General features: G+C 52.6%; 2 protein-coding genes across 2 annotated transcripts; both read right to left on the bottom strand.

The window, feature by feature from the left end:
• Positions 1-4528: 4528 nt before the first annotated feature.
• ATF4 (activating transcription factor 4) lies at positions 4529-6603 on the bottom strand. Its single transcript, XM_059187028.1, has 3 exons — positions 6465-6603; positions 5533-5850; positions 4529-5438 (listed from the first exon to the last, which is right to left on the bottom strand). The coding sequence occupies exons 2-3, from the start codon at positions 5756-5758 to the stop codon at positions 4609-4611; spliced, it is 1056 nt and encodes a 351-aa protein (XP_059043011.1). The 5' UTR covers positions 5759-5850; positions 6465-6603; the 3' UTR covers positions 4529-4608.
• A 3266-nt stretch (positions 6604-9869) lies between these two features.
• Positions 9870-15883, bottom strand: MIEF1 (mitochondrial elongation factor 1). Its single transcript, XM_059187027.1, has 4 exons — positions 15740-15883; positions 14640-14817; positions 14165-14427; positions 9870-13381 (listed from the first exon to the last, which is right to left on the bottom strand). Exons 1-4 carry the CDS (start codon positions 15881-15883, stop codon positions 12575-12577), a joined length of 1392 nt encoding a protein of 463 aa, XP_059043010.1. The 3' UTR covers positions 9870-12574.
• Positions 15884-16085: the final 202 nt, after the last annotated feature.

Here is a 16085-nt window from a genome sequence, read left to right as displayed (position 1 = left end):
TTTCTGTTCTAGGTGCAGACAGCAGGGAAGCTGGCTGAGGCAGAGTTGGAGCCTGTCCTGTCTGTAGGCAGGCTCCATCCCAGCAGCAGGAAGCAGGCCGGCCATCCGGGCAGGGGAGGAGGGACTGTGACCAGACCTGTACGCACCTGCCTGCCTCGGATGGGTTTCTTCCAAAGAAGGGAAGGCTGGTAATCTATTTCTTTCATTCTTGCTCCTGCCTGCTGAGCTTTCGTGACCCTTGCGGGGAGAGAGGCAAACTTGGATATGCTCAGAGACTCCGACCCTCCATCTCAGCCGCTCAGTGAGAAGCTGGCTGGGCTATGCGGGCGCCCTCTTGCTCACCTCACTGGAAAGGGGCTGACCAGGCCTGGAGCTCAGGGCCCCTTTCTAGCAAGGACATGCCTACTGTGCCCTGATCACCTACAGGTATCCCTTTCCGGATGTAGAGTGACCGGCCTCGCTCCCGGGTAGGGAGTTTGCAGGTGTGTGAGCTGGGGTCCTGGCACTTCTCTGCTGCTGGGCTTTCCAGTAGCTCTTCCGTCCCATTTGTGCTGCATAGCGCTGGTGGCATGGGTGTCCGTGCTCCCCTTGAGTAACCAAAGTTAGTGCTCACTCCTGAGATTCTGGCCCAGTACATCAGAGTAGGACTCGAGGGCCTATTTTCAGTGGTCACCCTGGACAGGGGCACATGGGTGGCTCATTTGCTTAAGGGTTGAAATGAAAACCCTGTTCTTGCTTCATTTCCTCCATCTCAAGAAATGGAAACTCCATCCTTCTAGTCGCTCAGCCACCATTCTGTTCCCCCTTATACACTCCCCATCAGGGCCTGACTTGCTTGGCTGTTAGAATCTACCCAGGCCCTGACTAGCTCTCCTCACTCACCTGTGCTGAGCCCAGCCCGCTCCTCTTTGCCTGCCCCCCTGCAGGAACCCTCTTCAAATAGCAGTCAAAGTAGCACGCCTGCTCCGGGGACTCCCCAAGTCACACACAGGCTTTCGAGTCCCATCACAGCTACAAGGCCACAGGCACTGCGGGCTCACTCCCTCCCCTCCTGCCGGCTTTGCCTCCCAGAGAGGGTCTCCCTAAACACCCATCTTAAATGGGCAGATCCACCCCTCACCCCTGCAATCAGCACACCCACTGCCATGTCCTGTCAGATGTCTTCCTGGCCGCCTCCCTTGCCAGAATGAGAGCTGAGATTTTTGTCTTGTTTTCCTCACCACTGAACCCTCAGCACCCAGAACGACGTCTAGCCTGCGGCGGGTGCTCGTGAATAGTTGCAGAGAAACATGAAAGTCTGTTCCTGATCTCCAAGGACATACAGCCTCATCCTGGGGTGTTAAAAGAGGCGTGCAGTGCAGAGAGCCGAGCGGCTCCAGGATCCAGCCCCCAGGTGAGGGCAGCAGAGGGCTCCGGGCTGAACCACGAGCAGCCCTTTCCCCACCCTGCAGCAGGGGTAGAACCCAGCCCTGGGGCTGATGGAGTCCTAACCGGGCCACACAGTAGTGGGCCTGGAGCTCAGTCTCATTCCCTGTGTGAGAGCCCACGTGCTGAGCAAGGCCTCTGTCATGGTCTATACCAGCTGCCCCTGGGCCAGCATCCAGCTGCAGGCTTGTCTTGTTAACAGGTGCAGTCATAAGAGCTTCCTGACCACTCCCATTTTGGATTATGAGCTACTAACTGGAAAGCACTTGGAGCCGTGCTTCAGAATCTAAGTATTTATTAGTTGTGATTATTATTACTTGCCACGCACTGTTCTAGGTCGGAAGTTCGGGAACCAACAAGACAGCAAGATTTTTGCCATCAAAGAGCTTGCTTACATGGTCACTGAGGAACGGGAAGGAGAAAATAAACATGTGTGCGTGTAGTTTCAACTAGAGATAAGTATGTAAAAATAGAAACTATAAAGCAGAGAGGCTGGGACATTAGCGGAGTCCTCTTGGAAGGCCTTTGTGGTTATCTACATGACAGGAAAGGATCCCTGGAAAAATCTTGCAGGCAGAGGGAACAATTGCAAAGGCCCTGAGGCAGGAATGAGCTTAGAGAGCAGAAAGGTTGGAGTGGCTGGAGCACAGTGAAGGAGGGTAAAGGCTGTGTGGTCTGAGGCCACACACTCTACAGGGACTTTTGCTGCCCATCCCATCCCTGCCTTTTGGGTTCGGGGAGTCCTTATCCCCAGGGCCTGGGAAGGTGCAGAGCCCAGCATCCTGGCCCTTGGCCTCCAGCCAGCACTGCCCTTCAGGACACCCCAGGGAAAGGTTTCCCATCTGTCAAATGGAAGAGCAGGCCACTGTCTCCAAGAGCCTGCCCCAAGGGCAGAGGGTCCCGCTGGCACCAGATGTGCCAAGGTGGCTGGGTCACTTCCAGGATCATAGTCTCTCTAGCCTCCTCTCAACTCTCCATGTCCTCCACATGCCCCAGGCTCTGGCAGCTGCCCATTGTGCAAAGCATAAGACACTGTTGGGGGTAAACAGAAGGAAGCAGTGTTTGTGGTTGTAGAATTTTTATTTACTATCTTAGATTAAAAAAAAACTAAGGTCACAACTGAAGTGAGGAATGGAGCAGAAGTCGCAGATGGCAGTCGTGCTGGTGTGCGGGCCTTCGACAGTGGCTGTAGGCTCCCCTCTCCCCCAGCTCCTCGCCCAAACCATCAGGTATGAGCCACATGGGGAACTGATGTGATCTGAAGCCTCCACATTTGTATTGATCGCTGAACACAAATTAGCACCCACACGTGTTTTTTCCAGACCTCCAGCTCTGCCGACAGTCTAGGGTCCCCCTACGGTCCTGCCCATAAGGAATTTGGGAGCCACACCAAGTGTGCACTCAGGAGTCAGAGTGCCTGGGTCTGAACCCACCTGGCAGTGTGCAGGTTACCCAACCTCTCCAAGCTGTAGTTCCATCTGTAAAATGGGGATGAGGTGATCCTTATGAAAAAAGCATTTGGGGGGCATCTGTTGGGACTCTTGATCTTAGGGTTGAGTCCCACATTGTGATGAATTAAAAGTCTTTTTTTTTTTTTTTTTTTTTTAAGTACTTTGGGGGAACCTGGGTGGCTCAGTAGGTAAAGGTTCTGCCTTCCGCTCAGGTCATGATCTCAGGGTCCTGGGACAGAGCCCCGCATCGTGCTCTCTGCTCAGTGGGGAGCCTGCTTCCTCCCCTCCCTGTGCCTGCCTTTCTGCCTACTTGTGATCTCGGTCACATAAAATCTTTAATCAAAAATAAAGTACATTGAATTGTACTTCGTTCCCCCCAACATTAATGCATGTAGCTGAGTGGGTGCTGTTTTCCCCACCAGTAAATCCCCATCCTCAGCTCTAAAGCCATTTAGAGGTGGGGGACCTTGTCTGCAGTAATTTCAGTACCTGGATGGGCGGGCTCTGCTGAGCAAGATGTAGAAGAGGCCCATGGCCCTGTGAGGATTTCTACAATCTCAGGGCAGGACCCCCACTCCCTCCAGTGCCTAAGGAGAACTGGGTCACAGCTTTGTATTCCAAAACCAGGCCTGCCACAGTCACTTCATGTCACTTCATGCTGGGCATTGGGAAGGTCGGAATCACTGGCCTCTGCTTCCCTTGCAGACCCTCATAGGCCATTTCCACATTTTTCAAAGGATGGCTCAGTGGGTTCAGCCTCTGCCTTTGGGCTCAGGTCATGATCTCAAGTGTTCTGGGTTCAGGCCCCACATCAGGCTCTCTACTCAGCAAGGAGCCTCCTTCCCCCGCAGCATCCCCCAGCCTACTTGTGATCTGTCAAAAACCTTTGAAATACTCACAGGGCGAAATGGGTCAAGAGCCTTTGAATTCTTCCTGCACCTATTTCCCGCTGAGCATATGCCCCACCGATTACCGCAGGGGCTGGAAGCGCACACCTAGGCGGCTTACAGCACTGCCCAGCGGTGCACACAGCCCCCTCATGCAGTGAGCAACATCCATGTCCCTATGCAGATGAACATGAACACTGACTCCCTGGAGATGTAGCCCCACAGGCCAAAGAGGGGACTGCCCAGATGGGACTCGGGACTGGCTTATTACTCTCTTAAGTGCTGGGTTTCGACGAATCTTCCCGTTATCACCCCTGTGGGCAGACCTGCCAGCCTTTGCAGCCAGCTCTGGCCTGGAACTTCAAGTTGTATTGAACTCCCAACTCTCTACAGTTCATTCAAGCAAAAACGGGAGTTCTGGGAAGGACTCTACTTAACTATAAAAACCAGAAGTGAAATTTAATCAACTTGTGCCCAGATGGGGCCTTATCTGGGTACTCAAAACACCAGTCACAACGCTCATCAGGCCACAGCCTCAGCTGTTACTTCTGGTCATCCAGCTGCCACAGGGTAAAATCCCCTATCCCACCCAGGCGCCTGTGGGGGTCCTAAGCCCAACTCCCTCCCAATGCAAAGTACTACAAAAGCACCAGTGGTCCTAACCAATGGTCCAGGCAAGTTTGAACCAACCCCACTTGCCTTGGTCACAACCACCAGGCCAAGGTGGATTGAGATAAGAAAGCAGGCACACAGTTGTTCACCGAGTTCTTTCACTACAAAATAATTTATTACAGCACAGCTTCAGAGCAAGCCTATGTACAAGCACACACTCCTGACTACCCCAACTAGGGGACCCTTTTCTTCTCCCTTGCCTTTCGGACCTCTTCTATCAAATCTTTCAGATACTGGATCTCCTTGGCTAAAGACTCTGCCCGCTCTTTCAGAGCCTCATTCTTCTTTTCCAGCTCTTTGCACTCGCCAGTGAGGGCCTCCTGCTCTGCCCTCTTCTTCTGGCGGTACCTAGTGGCTGCTGTCTTGTTCTGCTCCATTTTTTTCAGCTTCTTATCTAGTTTCTCAACCTTTACTTTTGCTGCTGTCTTCTCTCCAGGAGGATCATAGGGTTTGGGGCGGGCAGAACCACAGAGGAAACCTGGAGACAGCAAGCTCCTATTTGGAGAGCCCCTGGAGGTAGAGGGGCTATGCTGTGGGGACCCCAGATAGGACTCAGGACTCATACAGATGCCGCTATCATTATCTGAGGGGGCATCCTCCTCCTTGATGCACTGAGGGATCATGGTAATGTAAGCAGTAGAGTCTGACTTTCTATCTCCTTCAGAAATATCCACTTCACTGCCCAGCTCTAAACTAAAGGAATGATCTGGAGTGGAGGACAGCGCCCCTGGGGAGAGAGGAAGTGGTTGCAGGAAGGTAAAGGGGGCAATCTGGTCTGTTTTGGGTAAACTTTCTGGAAGATGGCCAATTGGGTTCACCGTCTGGGGGGGCTCCTTATTTGTCTCCTGGACTAAGGGGTCGAAGAGATCACACGTGTCATCCAACGTGGCCAAAAGCTCATCTGGCATGGTTTCCAGGTCATCTATACTGAACAGAGAATCAAAATCAAACTCCTTCAGATCCATTTTCTCCACCATCCAATCTGTCCCGGAGAAGGCATCCTCTGCAAAAGATTTAAGGTAAAACCATTGAGGTCAGATGTACACTGCCACAGCCAGCCCCAGACCAGACCCCAGGGGCAAAGGCCTCTCACTCACCCTTGCCGTTGTCTGAGGCACTGACCAACCCATCCACAGCCAGCCATTCGGAGGAGCCCGCCTTAGCCTTGTCGCTGGAGAACCCATGAGGTTTGAAGTGCTTGGCCACCTCCAGGTAGTCGTCTAAGAGACCTAGGCCTTCCTCAGCCCCCAAACCCGACTGGTCGAAGGGGGACATCAAGTCCCCCACCAACACCTCGCTGCTCAGGAAACTCATCTCGGCCATGTCGCGGGACTTTACTGGAATCGAGGAATGTGCTTAATTCGAAGATGTCTTTGTCGGTTACAGCAACGCTGCTGCTGAATGCCGTGAGAAGCCTGAGAAGGAATCAGAAACCAGGTCCGCTTAGACCTCTGCCGCTCCGACAAGTTCATCTCCCCGTCCCGGAGGGAGGGGGTCCGAACTGGAACCCCACTTAGGAGAAAACCCAGCACATGTGGCCCCCAAGCCATAGCGTCCACCCTCCCCGCGGCCCGCTCAGGCCGCACAAGATGGACGGCCGCGGGGCTGGGCCGCTCCTCCCCGCGCCGCCGCCAGAGAAAGGCGCGCTCGGCTCCTGTCCAAATACGGCCCGGGCCGCCCGGCCCCGCCCACGCCCGCCCGTGACTCACGCCGCGCCACCACCGCCCTGCCCCGCCGCCATCTTGGCCCCTGCCACGTTCCGCGGGGCGCCGGACGAGCCGCCGCCGGGTTCAGGAGCCGGGGCCGCCGGGGGCATCTCCCCGCCCCCCACCCGGCGCCGGGCCGCGGCCTCCCCACCCAAAACCGTCGGCGTCTCAAGGACACCCAAACACGGGTCACGCGTCCCGGGCGCTCGTAAAACCGCTTCCCCCTCCGCGGCGCCGCCCGGCCGCAGGCCGCGCCCAAGTGAGCTGACTGCCCTCGCCGACCCTGGGGAGCACGGCCGGGGCGGCCCGGTCCCGGTACTCACGCCATGACTTAAGCCGCTTGGGGGTGCCGCTGCAGAGCCTGGTGCTGCTGCCGCCGCTGCAAAGGCCAATGCTGCCGCAGGCACTGCTGCCTCTAATACGCCATGGCGGCCGCGGACCCTGCGGGGATTGGAGGAGGGAAGGCGCGCACTTGCGAAAAAGATCTACATAACAAGGCGGGAGGAAAAGAAATGGCCGCGGCGCGCCGCCCGAGGGTCCTTTATAGACTTTGCGTCTATGAGGGCGTAGCACACTGCACATCCTTCCGCCGAGGTCACGTGACCCGCGCCCCCACCCACTCGTTTTATCCTATCCGATGCCCCTACCGCGTCCAACCCACGACTCTTGTGTCCAGGGCGTAGCTGTGAAGAGAATAGGAGTTATTTTCAAGGTCTCAAGAAAGGGAAAAGGCGCACTACTTTGCAAGGCTACTAAGATCAAAGAGTCACTCTTCCCTCTGAGGGCGGAGAACGCGGAGGGATTCTTCAGACACACCTCGTTTCCGGTGTCAGCTTGGGGGGCGGGGAGAGAAGTCTTTCAGCCCAAGGAAGGTCTTTATTGTGATGTCCGAGGCCGCCTGGTTATCGCGCGAGATGCTTATGGAGAGCGAGCGTCGAGCTGATTGGTTAGTCATGGTGAGTCATATATATCTCGATTTTCTACTGGCTCAGACCCGAAGTGGGCGGTGAGGGAGGCCGGGTCTGAGCGGGAAGGGGCGGAGCGACCAGTGCGGTTCCCGCCGAGAGCCTCTGGCATTTACAGCCTCTTCTCGGCGAATTTCTTTTTCTCTGAGCTCCTTAACTCGGCCCATCCGTGGTCGTCCGTGACTGCCCTGGCTCCTTCAGCCCGGGTAGTCCCAGACGGTGGCGTCGGGCCACGGCCCCTGTGATCCCTGTCACTCTCGTGAGGCTCCGAATTAGCACCAAGTTCAGGCCCGAGATGAAACTAGGCAAAGGAAGTGGCATTTCGCGTGCGTTTCCACCACATGCAAGCCCTTCAGTAGCTGAAAGGGGACTGAGGACCTCAGTCGTGATCTCAAACGCTCAGGGCGCACCTACGGTCAGGGGCCAACTCTCAAGTCCAGTCGGGAAGATACATAATCTCTAGTCCAATTTTGGGTACTTCTACATACCCAGCCTGCTAAACGTTTGCTATTAAGAGTATAAAGTCTATCACAGGGCAACCTCTTTTGGTTTATACAGATGCAGTTCCGTAAAGACATTTTTTGTTAAACTGGTAGCCGTCACTCTCCCAATTCTGTAACTGCCCGGAGTATCATAACCACTTCCCAGCGCGTCCGCGTAACAGCACTAATGGGGGAGAAGCTTGAGAACCCAAGCCCACTCGCGGAAGTTCACGTTTGGAAGCAGCAGTTCAGGTCAAGGCCTGCAACTTGCTCTCCAGTGGGAAGCTGTGAAGGATGCCAAGGAAAGGTCGCCATCATTCTCCCGTGTCCTTCACAGTCGGGCCCTGTGGTGTTTCATCGGGCCATGGAAATACCTGTGAGGGCTGCGAGGTCAAAAAAATTGGGGAAACACTGTCTTTGATAACTACAAACCATTCGTTAGTTTGATTTAGTCTAGGTAGTCCAACGATTTCTTAGAACCAGTGGGACTAGGTGTGTGGCCAAACTTAGAACCAGTGGGACTAGGTGTGTGGCCCAGAGTCACACCGTTGCCAGTGGAGGCAGTATGGGGCAGGCCTTGGAAGACAAGATTTTTGAGGCAAACTCAAGAACCCTGGCTCTTCTATTTAGTAGCTGAGGTGTTTTGGTTAAGCAATTTATCCTTGCTGAGCCAGTTTCCTCATCTGTAAAATGAGGCTAATGAGTATCCTCATCCTTAGACTGAAGCTCATATATGGAAAGCACTGAGCAAAGTGCAGGTAAGCGCTCAATTAATAGTTGCCTATTATTACCATTATTAGAACTCAGGTCTTCTGATCGTGGACTCCCCACTCCACATCTTCCTTACATCATCCTGCTTCCTCAGAGGCCGCCTATTCTTGACGAGGATGAAACCAGCAACAACTGGTACATGCAAAGCACACTGCTTCCTGGGACAAGAACGGTCTCTCTACTGCCTTGGAGAATCACAAATGTCAGGATATAACAAAGTTGTCTGATCTTTATCTCTGAACCATTACACAAGTCTTCCATGGTGTAACTAAGGACCCACGGGGTACGTCCTCCTTTTCCTGTATCAGGAGACCTACCAGTGCCTCCTTATGGACGACCATGCGGAAGGTTGAGAATTAAAGAAAGTAACATTGTCCCAGTTTTGACATCTCAGAGCCACAGATGATTGACTCCAGTGGCAGCTTGTTCTATCATGGAGACCCAGATCAAGCACTTCAAAGGTTCTCCTGGCTGAAAATGAAGAAGCAGGATTATTCCTGTAAGAAAATGTTTCATACCACACACAGAAGTCAAAGCTCTTGGAAAGGAAACGTTTATTTTTTTCTCTCTATGCGGTGCAAGGTCCTCATGTTCCCCAGCTTTATTTCCTCCCTAAGGAGAAAAAAGATAGCAGTTCTCCAGGTCTCGGGGCCAAGCTGCTTCCATGTGGACCTAGCAAAGGTGGGACAGGGCTGGTGATAGATCCCAGATCTACCAGCTGAGTGCATCCACTGCTGCTGAAGGGCAGGCAAGTGACTGGAAGGCAAGTAGTGGACTCTGCCTCAGGGACCAAGAATTTAAAGACTCCAAGGTGATCAGAATGAAAAGGTAAACATGCTGGACAGTTAGCCTCAGAATCAACAGTGTGTAAAAGAGCCATAGCCTGACAGTCCTAGTGCTAGGTGTCCTTACTATTCTCTTTGGCCTTGATTTTTAGCAGGAAGGGCAGAGTGTTAACCAACCCTGTGAGCAGTTTTCAGCCAGGGTCACAGTATCAAGGAAGTGTGCCATTGCAAAGTACTAAGACACATGGGGGGGGGGGGCTATATGCCTATATGCATAACTCCTCCTGGGCCCTCTCCAGGACGTTGTGATCCTGAAGCTGATTCCTTATCAAAACCATGTGAGTTCTCAGGGGGCACCTGGGTGGCTCAGTCAGTCAAATGGCTGGCTCTTAACCTCAGGGTCCTGAGTTCAAGCCCAGCATTGAGCCCCATTCTGGAGCATGGAACCTACTTTAAAAACAACAACAACAAAAAAGCTTTTGGTCATGATCTTAGGGTCCTGGGATTGAGCCCCACGTCCAGCTCCCCACTCAGTGGGAAATCTCCTTGTCACCACCGCCCCCCCCACGCTTCTGCAAATAAAATCTTAAAGAAAAAAAAAAAAAAAAGGTGAGTTCTCAACTTGAGTGGAGTACAAGGGAGCAAAATCAGCTAATCTGGAGTGTGAACAGGGTGACCACCAGGGGCGGAGACCCAGGAAGAAAGACTATAGGCCTCAACACAGCTTTTCCAGACATTAGTTTTTGATTATTTATTTGAGGGGAAAAAAAGTCACAACCAAGCATATAAAATACGGTTATCCTGAACTCATTTTTTTTAGGAAGGGACAACAGAGAAAAAACCAACATATACTTCAGAATTAATTAGGCTTTCAAGACAATGAGTATATTTTTTAAGCATGAGGCTAACTCATGGTTTGCTAACCCAGACGGTGCAAAAAAAAAAATGTCCAGGTGGAGAAGTAGGAGCAGATGCCATTACTTCAGGCAAAGGTAGGAGTTACTGAATATAAAGGCAGAATGGCAGGGAAAAGCACAAAATCTTTCCCCAAAGATTAAAAAACTGGACAGAGTGGAGCAGCCTGGGGTGGGGTGGGGGTTGGTCGGAATGTTGTCCTCTTTCATCCAAGCCTCCAAGCATGGCACTGCCTTCCACGTGCTGCAGGGCTGGCCCAGCCTCAAGTCAACAAACCCACCAGGACCAGGGCCAAGAACTCCCACTGCTTCTAGTTCTGAGGACTTCTGGGTGGTTCTTGCTTGTGAAATGGGAAAGTTACAGTTTTTGGTTTTGTGAAACATAGTTAAGAGACAGAGATGCCTTTAGAAAGATGCTCTTTAAGAAAGGAGATAAAACCAAATCACAATTACACTTGGCTTTGATAACTGGGGACTTTGTCTTTAAAACCGTTTTTTTTCAGCTCTCCTTCTAGTATTTTATATGGAATTTGGTCAGAGATGTCAGCTTGGGAAAACTGGGTCCTATAATACATTAGGAAAACCAAATCCTTTACTTCAGTGAAGACTCACCCGTGCTTTTGAAACCTCCCCTCTCCCTTCCCTCTAATGGATACCAGACGGGTACACAGGAGCCATCAATGCCAGGGCCTTCCCTATACCCTCTCTGCCAGTCACCCAGGGTAACAGTCAGGCACAAGAGATTTTCTTTAAACTCTAACTTGATTCTGATGAACAGCCAGGATGGAGAATCACTCTCAAGGTTCTGGGATTTGTATTTTTCATTCTCTCTGAATAGCTTCATACAAATGGCAACTGAGCCACTTTAAGGAACCGCTGCAGATCTAAGAGAGAAACAGGAAAATTTTCCAAACGTAGCTAACGTTAACCCTAGTTCACAACCTCCTAATTGATGACAAAAGGGGACAGGAATCTCTACCCTAAATCTGAAAGGTAGCTGAGGTTTCAGTGCTATTTAGAGAGTCAGTTCATGCTGCTGTCATTGGGAAGGAATGAGACAGCTGCGGAGAGCGTCACTGGAATCTCACTGATGGAGAGGTAGTAAGAAGAGAGAAAAATAAAACTTGATGGGAGAACAAAATACTGGATAGGCAGATCAGAAACAGAATTATTATTGGCTTCTTGCCAGAACAGGAAGAAAGCGCAAAAAAAGAAGCTGCACTGACCAGGTGAGACCCTCCTCCCCACCCTCAGGATACTTGTGACGTTGCTCAGCGCGGTTTTAGCAGCGGAAACCAGAGGGAGCGCAGGAAGCCCCGCCTCCCTCTCCTGTGTGTCTTATCCACGCACGCTCTTCCTGGGTAGCACCAGTCCCCCAGGTGCGGGGTGAGACAGGATGGGAAAGAGGTCAGCGCATGTCTGCTTGCCCTCTGGCCTCTGGCGGTGCCTGGAGAGTTCAGACAACGTCCCCTCATTTTCCCATGGCAGACAGTGGGGAATGAAGGGCTGGCTGTGGGCCTGTTCCCGCGCTAAGGCAACGTCCTGAAAAGGCAGGGCCTCTAGGGGAAGAAACAGGGTGGCCACACTTCCACTGGTGACTGGACTTTTCAGCAGGTGTTTGCCGCCTGTCAACCTCTCTTCCACCTCTACTGCAAAGGCTATGTCCTTGAAGGCCTCATTCTGATTGGCAATAAGGCAAGGAAGGGGCCAACCAACAGCACCTGTGCACGGCACCTGTGCTGTCCCGACAGCCCCTTCCCTCCCTGTCATCCCCCGGCTTCTCGCACAGCAGCTCGGATCTGGACCAGACACGGGGCGCACACACACCCTCTGCACCCCATTTAGACTGACCTCACTCCTGTGCCGGTCAGTAACTGTGTTCCCATGAGACCTTTTCAGCACTCAGGAATTGGAGCTGGTCAGGAGGCGGAGGAAACGGGCTGAGTCTCCAGGAACCTGGGTCAAAGGCCAGCTCTTTCGCTAGCTTTACCCCCAGAAATTCTAAATACTGTCTGAGCACTCAGTCTGCAGAGCTCAGCTTGGAAAGCGCCATCAGAACTCTGCCCTGACATTCAACGAAAAGGCAACATCTTGACTAGGCAGATAGGCTCCCGGGGAAGGAGCAAAACAGAAGGCGTGAACAAGAGGAAAACAGAGAAGACACTGAAAACAAAGAGGCCAAAGGGCAGGGCAGACAGGGACAGAAAACCTGGGCCACAATGCTAGACACCAGCTCAGGCCAGTGCTCTGCCTTCTCAATTCATTCCAGATAAATGAGCCTGGAGCAGGGGGAGGGGAGGAGTAGGAGCACAGTGTTTGGTAACAAAAATAGAAAGGGTCCGGTGAGAAAACAGAAGACAAGGAGATGGCATTCTGATCAGCATGAAGTGACCGGGCGATGACCAGCAAGATAGGAGGCACCTAGGGACCCTGTGAGGCACCAACTCTGCAGCCACGTTTCTAACGGAGAAGCCAGGGTCTGACCACCTGACGCCCACTCTGGCCTTCACCTGCCCTTACGTCTGCAGCAGCACCTCCGGCTCAGACAACGAGCAGTAGAGAGTATATCCCAACTCATCTATTTCTTCGGGAGTGAGCTCTGCAAATAAGTTCACCTTGGGGTTTAGGGCACTGGGCAGGACTCCCGCCTCCAAGTAGCTGATAAGCCCCCTCAGGGCCTGTAAGAACCGGTCGGCCAGCATCTCTGGAGACCAGTCAGCCTCCTCCTGGGCCAAGTGGAGGATGACGTTGGTTAGCTGGCTGGCAGTGAGGTGGCCCAGAGCCGGAGTGGACTTGCATATGGCCTTGAGGATCTTGAGGCACAGAGATCGGCAGCCCGAGTCGGCCTGGTCCAAAGCCCGCAGGCGTGCCGTCTCTGCCGGTCGCAGGCTCAGCCGCCAAAGGTTGTCGTACTGCGCCAGCCGGTGTGGTCTGGCTACCAAGACAGTATCGCCAAGGGTCACTGATGGCAGGAAGTCAATGACAAGATGCTTGTCACGCTCATACTGCACTTCCAAAGTCAGGGCTTCTGGGGGTGGTGCTGGTCGGATCACATAGTCCAAGAGGGACCCTATGGCTGGCCAGTTGATGGAGCCAGCCACGACCTTCTCAAACGTGTCTGCCACTGTCTTTGGGGAGAGGTAGCCGCCTACGACACAGCGGTCCCAGTAACTGCTACCACGAGGAAAATACTCTGGGTTCTCACGACGGACCAGGTAGAAGCCAGGGACGTTCATGATGGTGTCCTCACCGGGTATACATGACCACAGGTTCTGCTCCAGCACGAGGGGCACGATGAGCTGGATGTGGTCTGCTGTCACCACCTGTTCAGGCAGAATTAAAAAACTTTTGAGGGACTTAATCTGCTCGAGAGACAAGCATCCCGGAACACGGGTTCCACCATCTAATTTGCCCCCAACAATAAAGGAAACTATGAATTCGTTCATGTCACCATTACCAATTCAAACAGAGTGAGGATTTAAACCACATCTGTCAGGGGCGCCTCAGTGGCTCTGTCGGTTGTGTTTGCCTTCAGCTCGGGTCATGATCCTTGGGTTCTGGGATCCGGCCCTCTACTCAAAGGGCTCTCGGGTGCTCTGCTCAGCAGGGAGCCTACTTCTCCCTCTCCCTCTGCCTGCACGTGCACGCACGCCCTCTCTCTCTCTGTTAAATGAATAAATATCTTTTTTTTTTTTAAGATTTTATTTATTTGTCAGAGAGAGAGAGAGAGAGAGAGAACGCATGCACAAGTAGACAGAGTGGCAGTCAGAGAAGCAGGCTTCCCGCTGAGCAAGGAGCCTGATGCGGGACCCTGGGATCATGACCTGAGCCAAAGGCAGCAGCTTAACCAACTGAGCCACCCAGGTGTCCCTAAATGAATAAATATCTTAAACAAAACAAAAAAACGTGTCTGTCAGAACAAGAAAAAAGAACAAGAAAGGGTTAAGAAGACCCAACAGGTGCTACTGCAGTGGGCAGAATGCAGAAGCAGGAAGACCTTAGTCTTTCTGGCAAGCCTGGGACGCTGATCTTCAGTACCAACGACACTCTAGAGAAGCATCCTGGTCGGCACCCAGCCCTGCCCTTCGTGGGAACCACCCTGTTACCTGCAGGTCATCATAGAGGCTGCCACTCAGGTACATGTCCCGAAGCGGCATGTCAGGCAACTTGGCCCGCAGGAAGCTCCGAAGCTCAGCACATATGTCCACAGCAGCTTGCTTGGCCCGAGCCTGCTCACCAGCAGGGATGGCTGCCCGGTTCCGGTAGTAAGTAAGAAGTTTCTCCTGCAGGGACATGCGGAGTCGTGACTTCTTCAAGTCTACCTGGCCCTTCCTGGCCAATGGCTTGGGCCGGGGTGGGCAGAATGTATCTGCCAAGGCAAGAGAGAGAGGCATGTGAGCTCTTCCCATGCTTCTTAGACCACAGCTGCCTCGGCCCCGGGAAAGGAGGAGGGACCTGGCACCAAAGGCAAGTGCTAGCACAGAGCCTGGCACACATGTGCTCGAGAAACACTTGCTGAAGGCAGATGTAGTACTGGGAGCCCAGAGAGAAGTCCCAGAGGGGTAACAGCCTTTTCCTCACCCGTGTCAAAGACCGAGGAGTCTGTGGGAAGGGTCTGCAGGGACCGGCTCAGGCCTGTCTTCATGTCCTTATTCAGCAACCGGGGGGAGCCCATCCAGTTCGGTTCTTCCCAGCTTCTTTTCCCTGAATGGCTCAGGCGGGTGGGGCTAGTGGGGGCACTGATGGCCCGATCATACATCTGAAAGAGGAGAGGACCCGCAGAGGTAGCTTCCTGCCCGTTTCCCTTCTTCCCAGCAGCTCTGCCCTCGGGAGTTCTACTACTGTTTTCCAATGACTGTTTTATCCTAGATTATGGAATACTTGGCTCCACGTGGAAAATCTTGGGAAATACTAAATGATACAAATAAGAAATCAATCTACCATAATGTCACAACACAGAGGCAACTGTTGATATTTTGGTTTAGTTCTTTCTGGAAACATACATTTATATAATTAGGATCTGACTCTACATATACTTCTGGAACTGGATTTTTTTCACTCATCACTTTTATCATTTCCCCCATGCCACTAAAAATGAATCAGTGTTCAACATTATGATACTTTTTCTGACGATACAACATGGTGCCTTATGAACTTACCATAACGCTGAACGCAGATTCACTTATTTACTAGATACCAAGTGGCTACTGTGTGCCAGGCATTGTTCTAAGTGTGGAATAAAGCAGTAAACCAAAGAGACCCAACCCTGTCCTCACGAAGTTTCCAGTCCAGTGAAGGGATACAGGTAGGACCTAATTAACAAGTTAAATGTGAAGTTGCACACAGAGATAAATATGAAGAAAGATAAAGTAGGAAAGGGAAGTAGGAAGTGTATATGTGGTGGGAGTGCTGCCATTTTAAATAAGGTAATTAAGGAAGGGCATTTTGGTTATTTGCCATTTTTTCCTCACTGGGATAGACTTATTTGTACTGCCAGCGATTTCTCTAGGACAGAGTCCCAGAAGCGGACCTAGTGAACTCTCCTAAAGGCTCACCTTATAATGCCACCTGACCAGCTCACACTCCCAGGGGCAGGACTGGAGTCTCGTTCCAGGTCAGCTCCAGTCCGCAGAGACAGCCTCACCCCCTCTCCTGCCCCAGCCCCGGCCGCACGCACTTACCCGCTTAACTGCCAGCGTGGCAATGCCCAGCATGGCCGCTCCGCCCACCCCCAGCACCAGCCGGGCATTGGAAAGCACAAAATCAATGGCCGTGCCAATGCCATTGTCATCCTTCTTGCCTTTGCGCTCACCAGAGCCTGCCATTGCGCACCTGAGGACAAAGGCAGAACACAGCCATCAGTGCCTGGGACCTCGAGAGCCATCCCTCCCCGTCTCCACCATGAGGCCAGCTCCCAACAAGTACAGCGTGTTCTGTGAATTCCAGCAACCCAAATCCTTCTGCCTATAGCACTGCAGGCTCTAAGGTCAAGACAGAAATACCATGTCCCAGGAGGTAGCTGCATGC

The sequence above is a fragment of the Mustela lutreola genome, chromosome 8 (genome assembly GCF_030435805.1).
Source record: "Mustela lutreola isolate mMusLut2 chromosome 8, mMusLut2.pri, whole genome shotgun sequence".
NCBI lineage: Eukaryota > Metazoa > Chordata > Mammalia > Carnivora > Mustelidae > Mustela > Mustela lutreola.
Note: the sequence above shows the minus strand (reverse complement) of the source record. Positions and strands in the feature narration are given on the sequence as shown.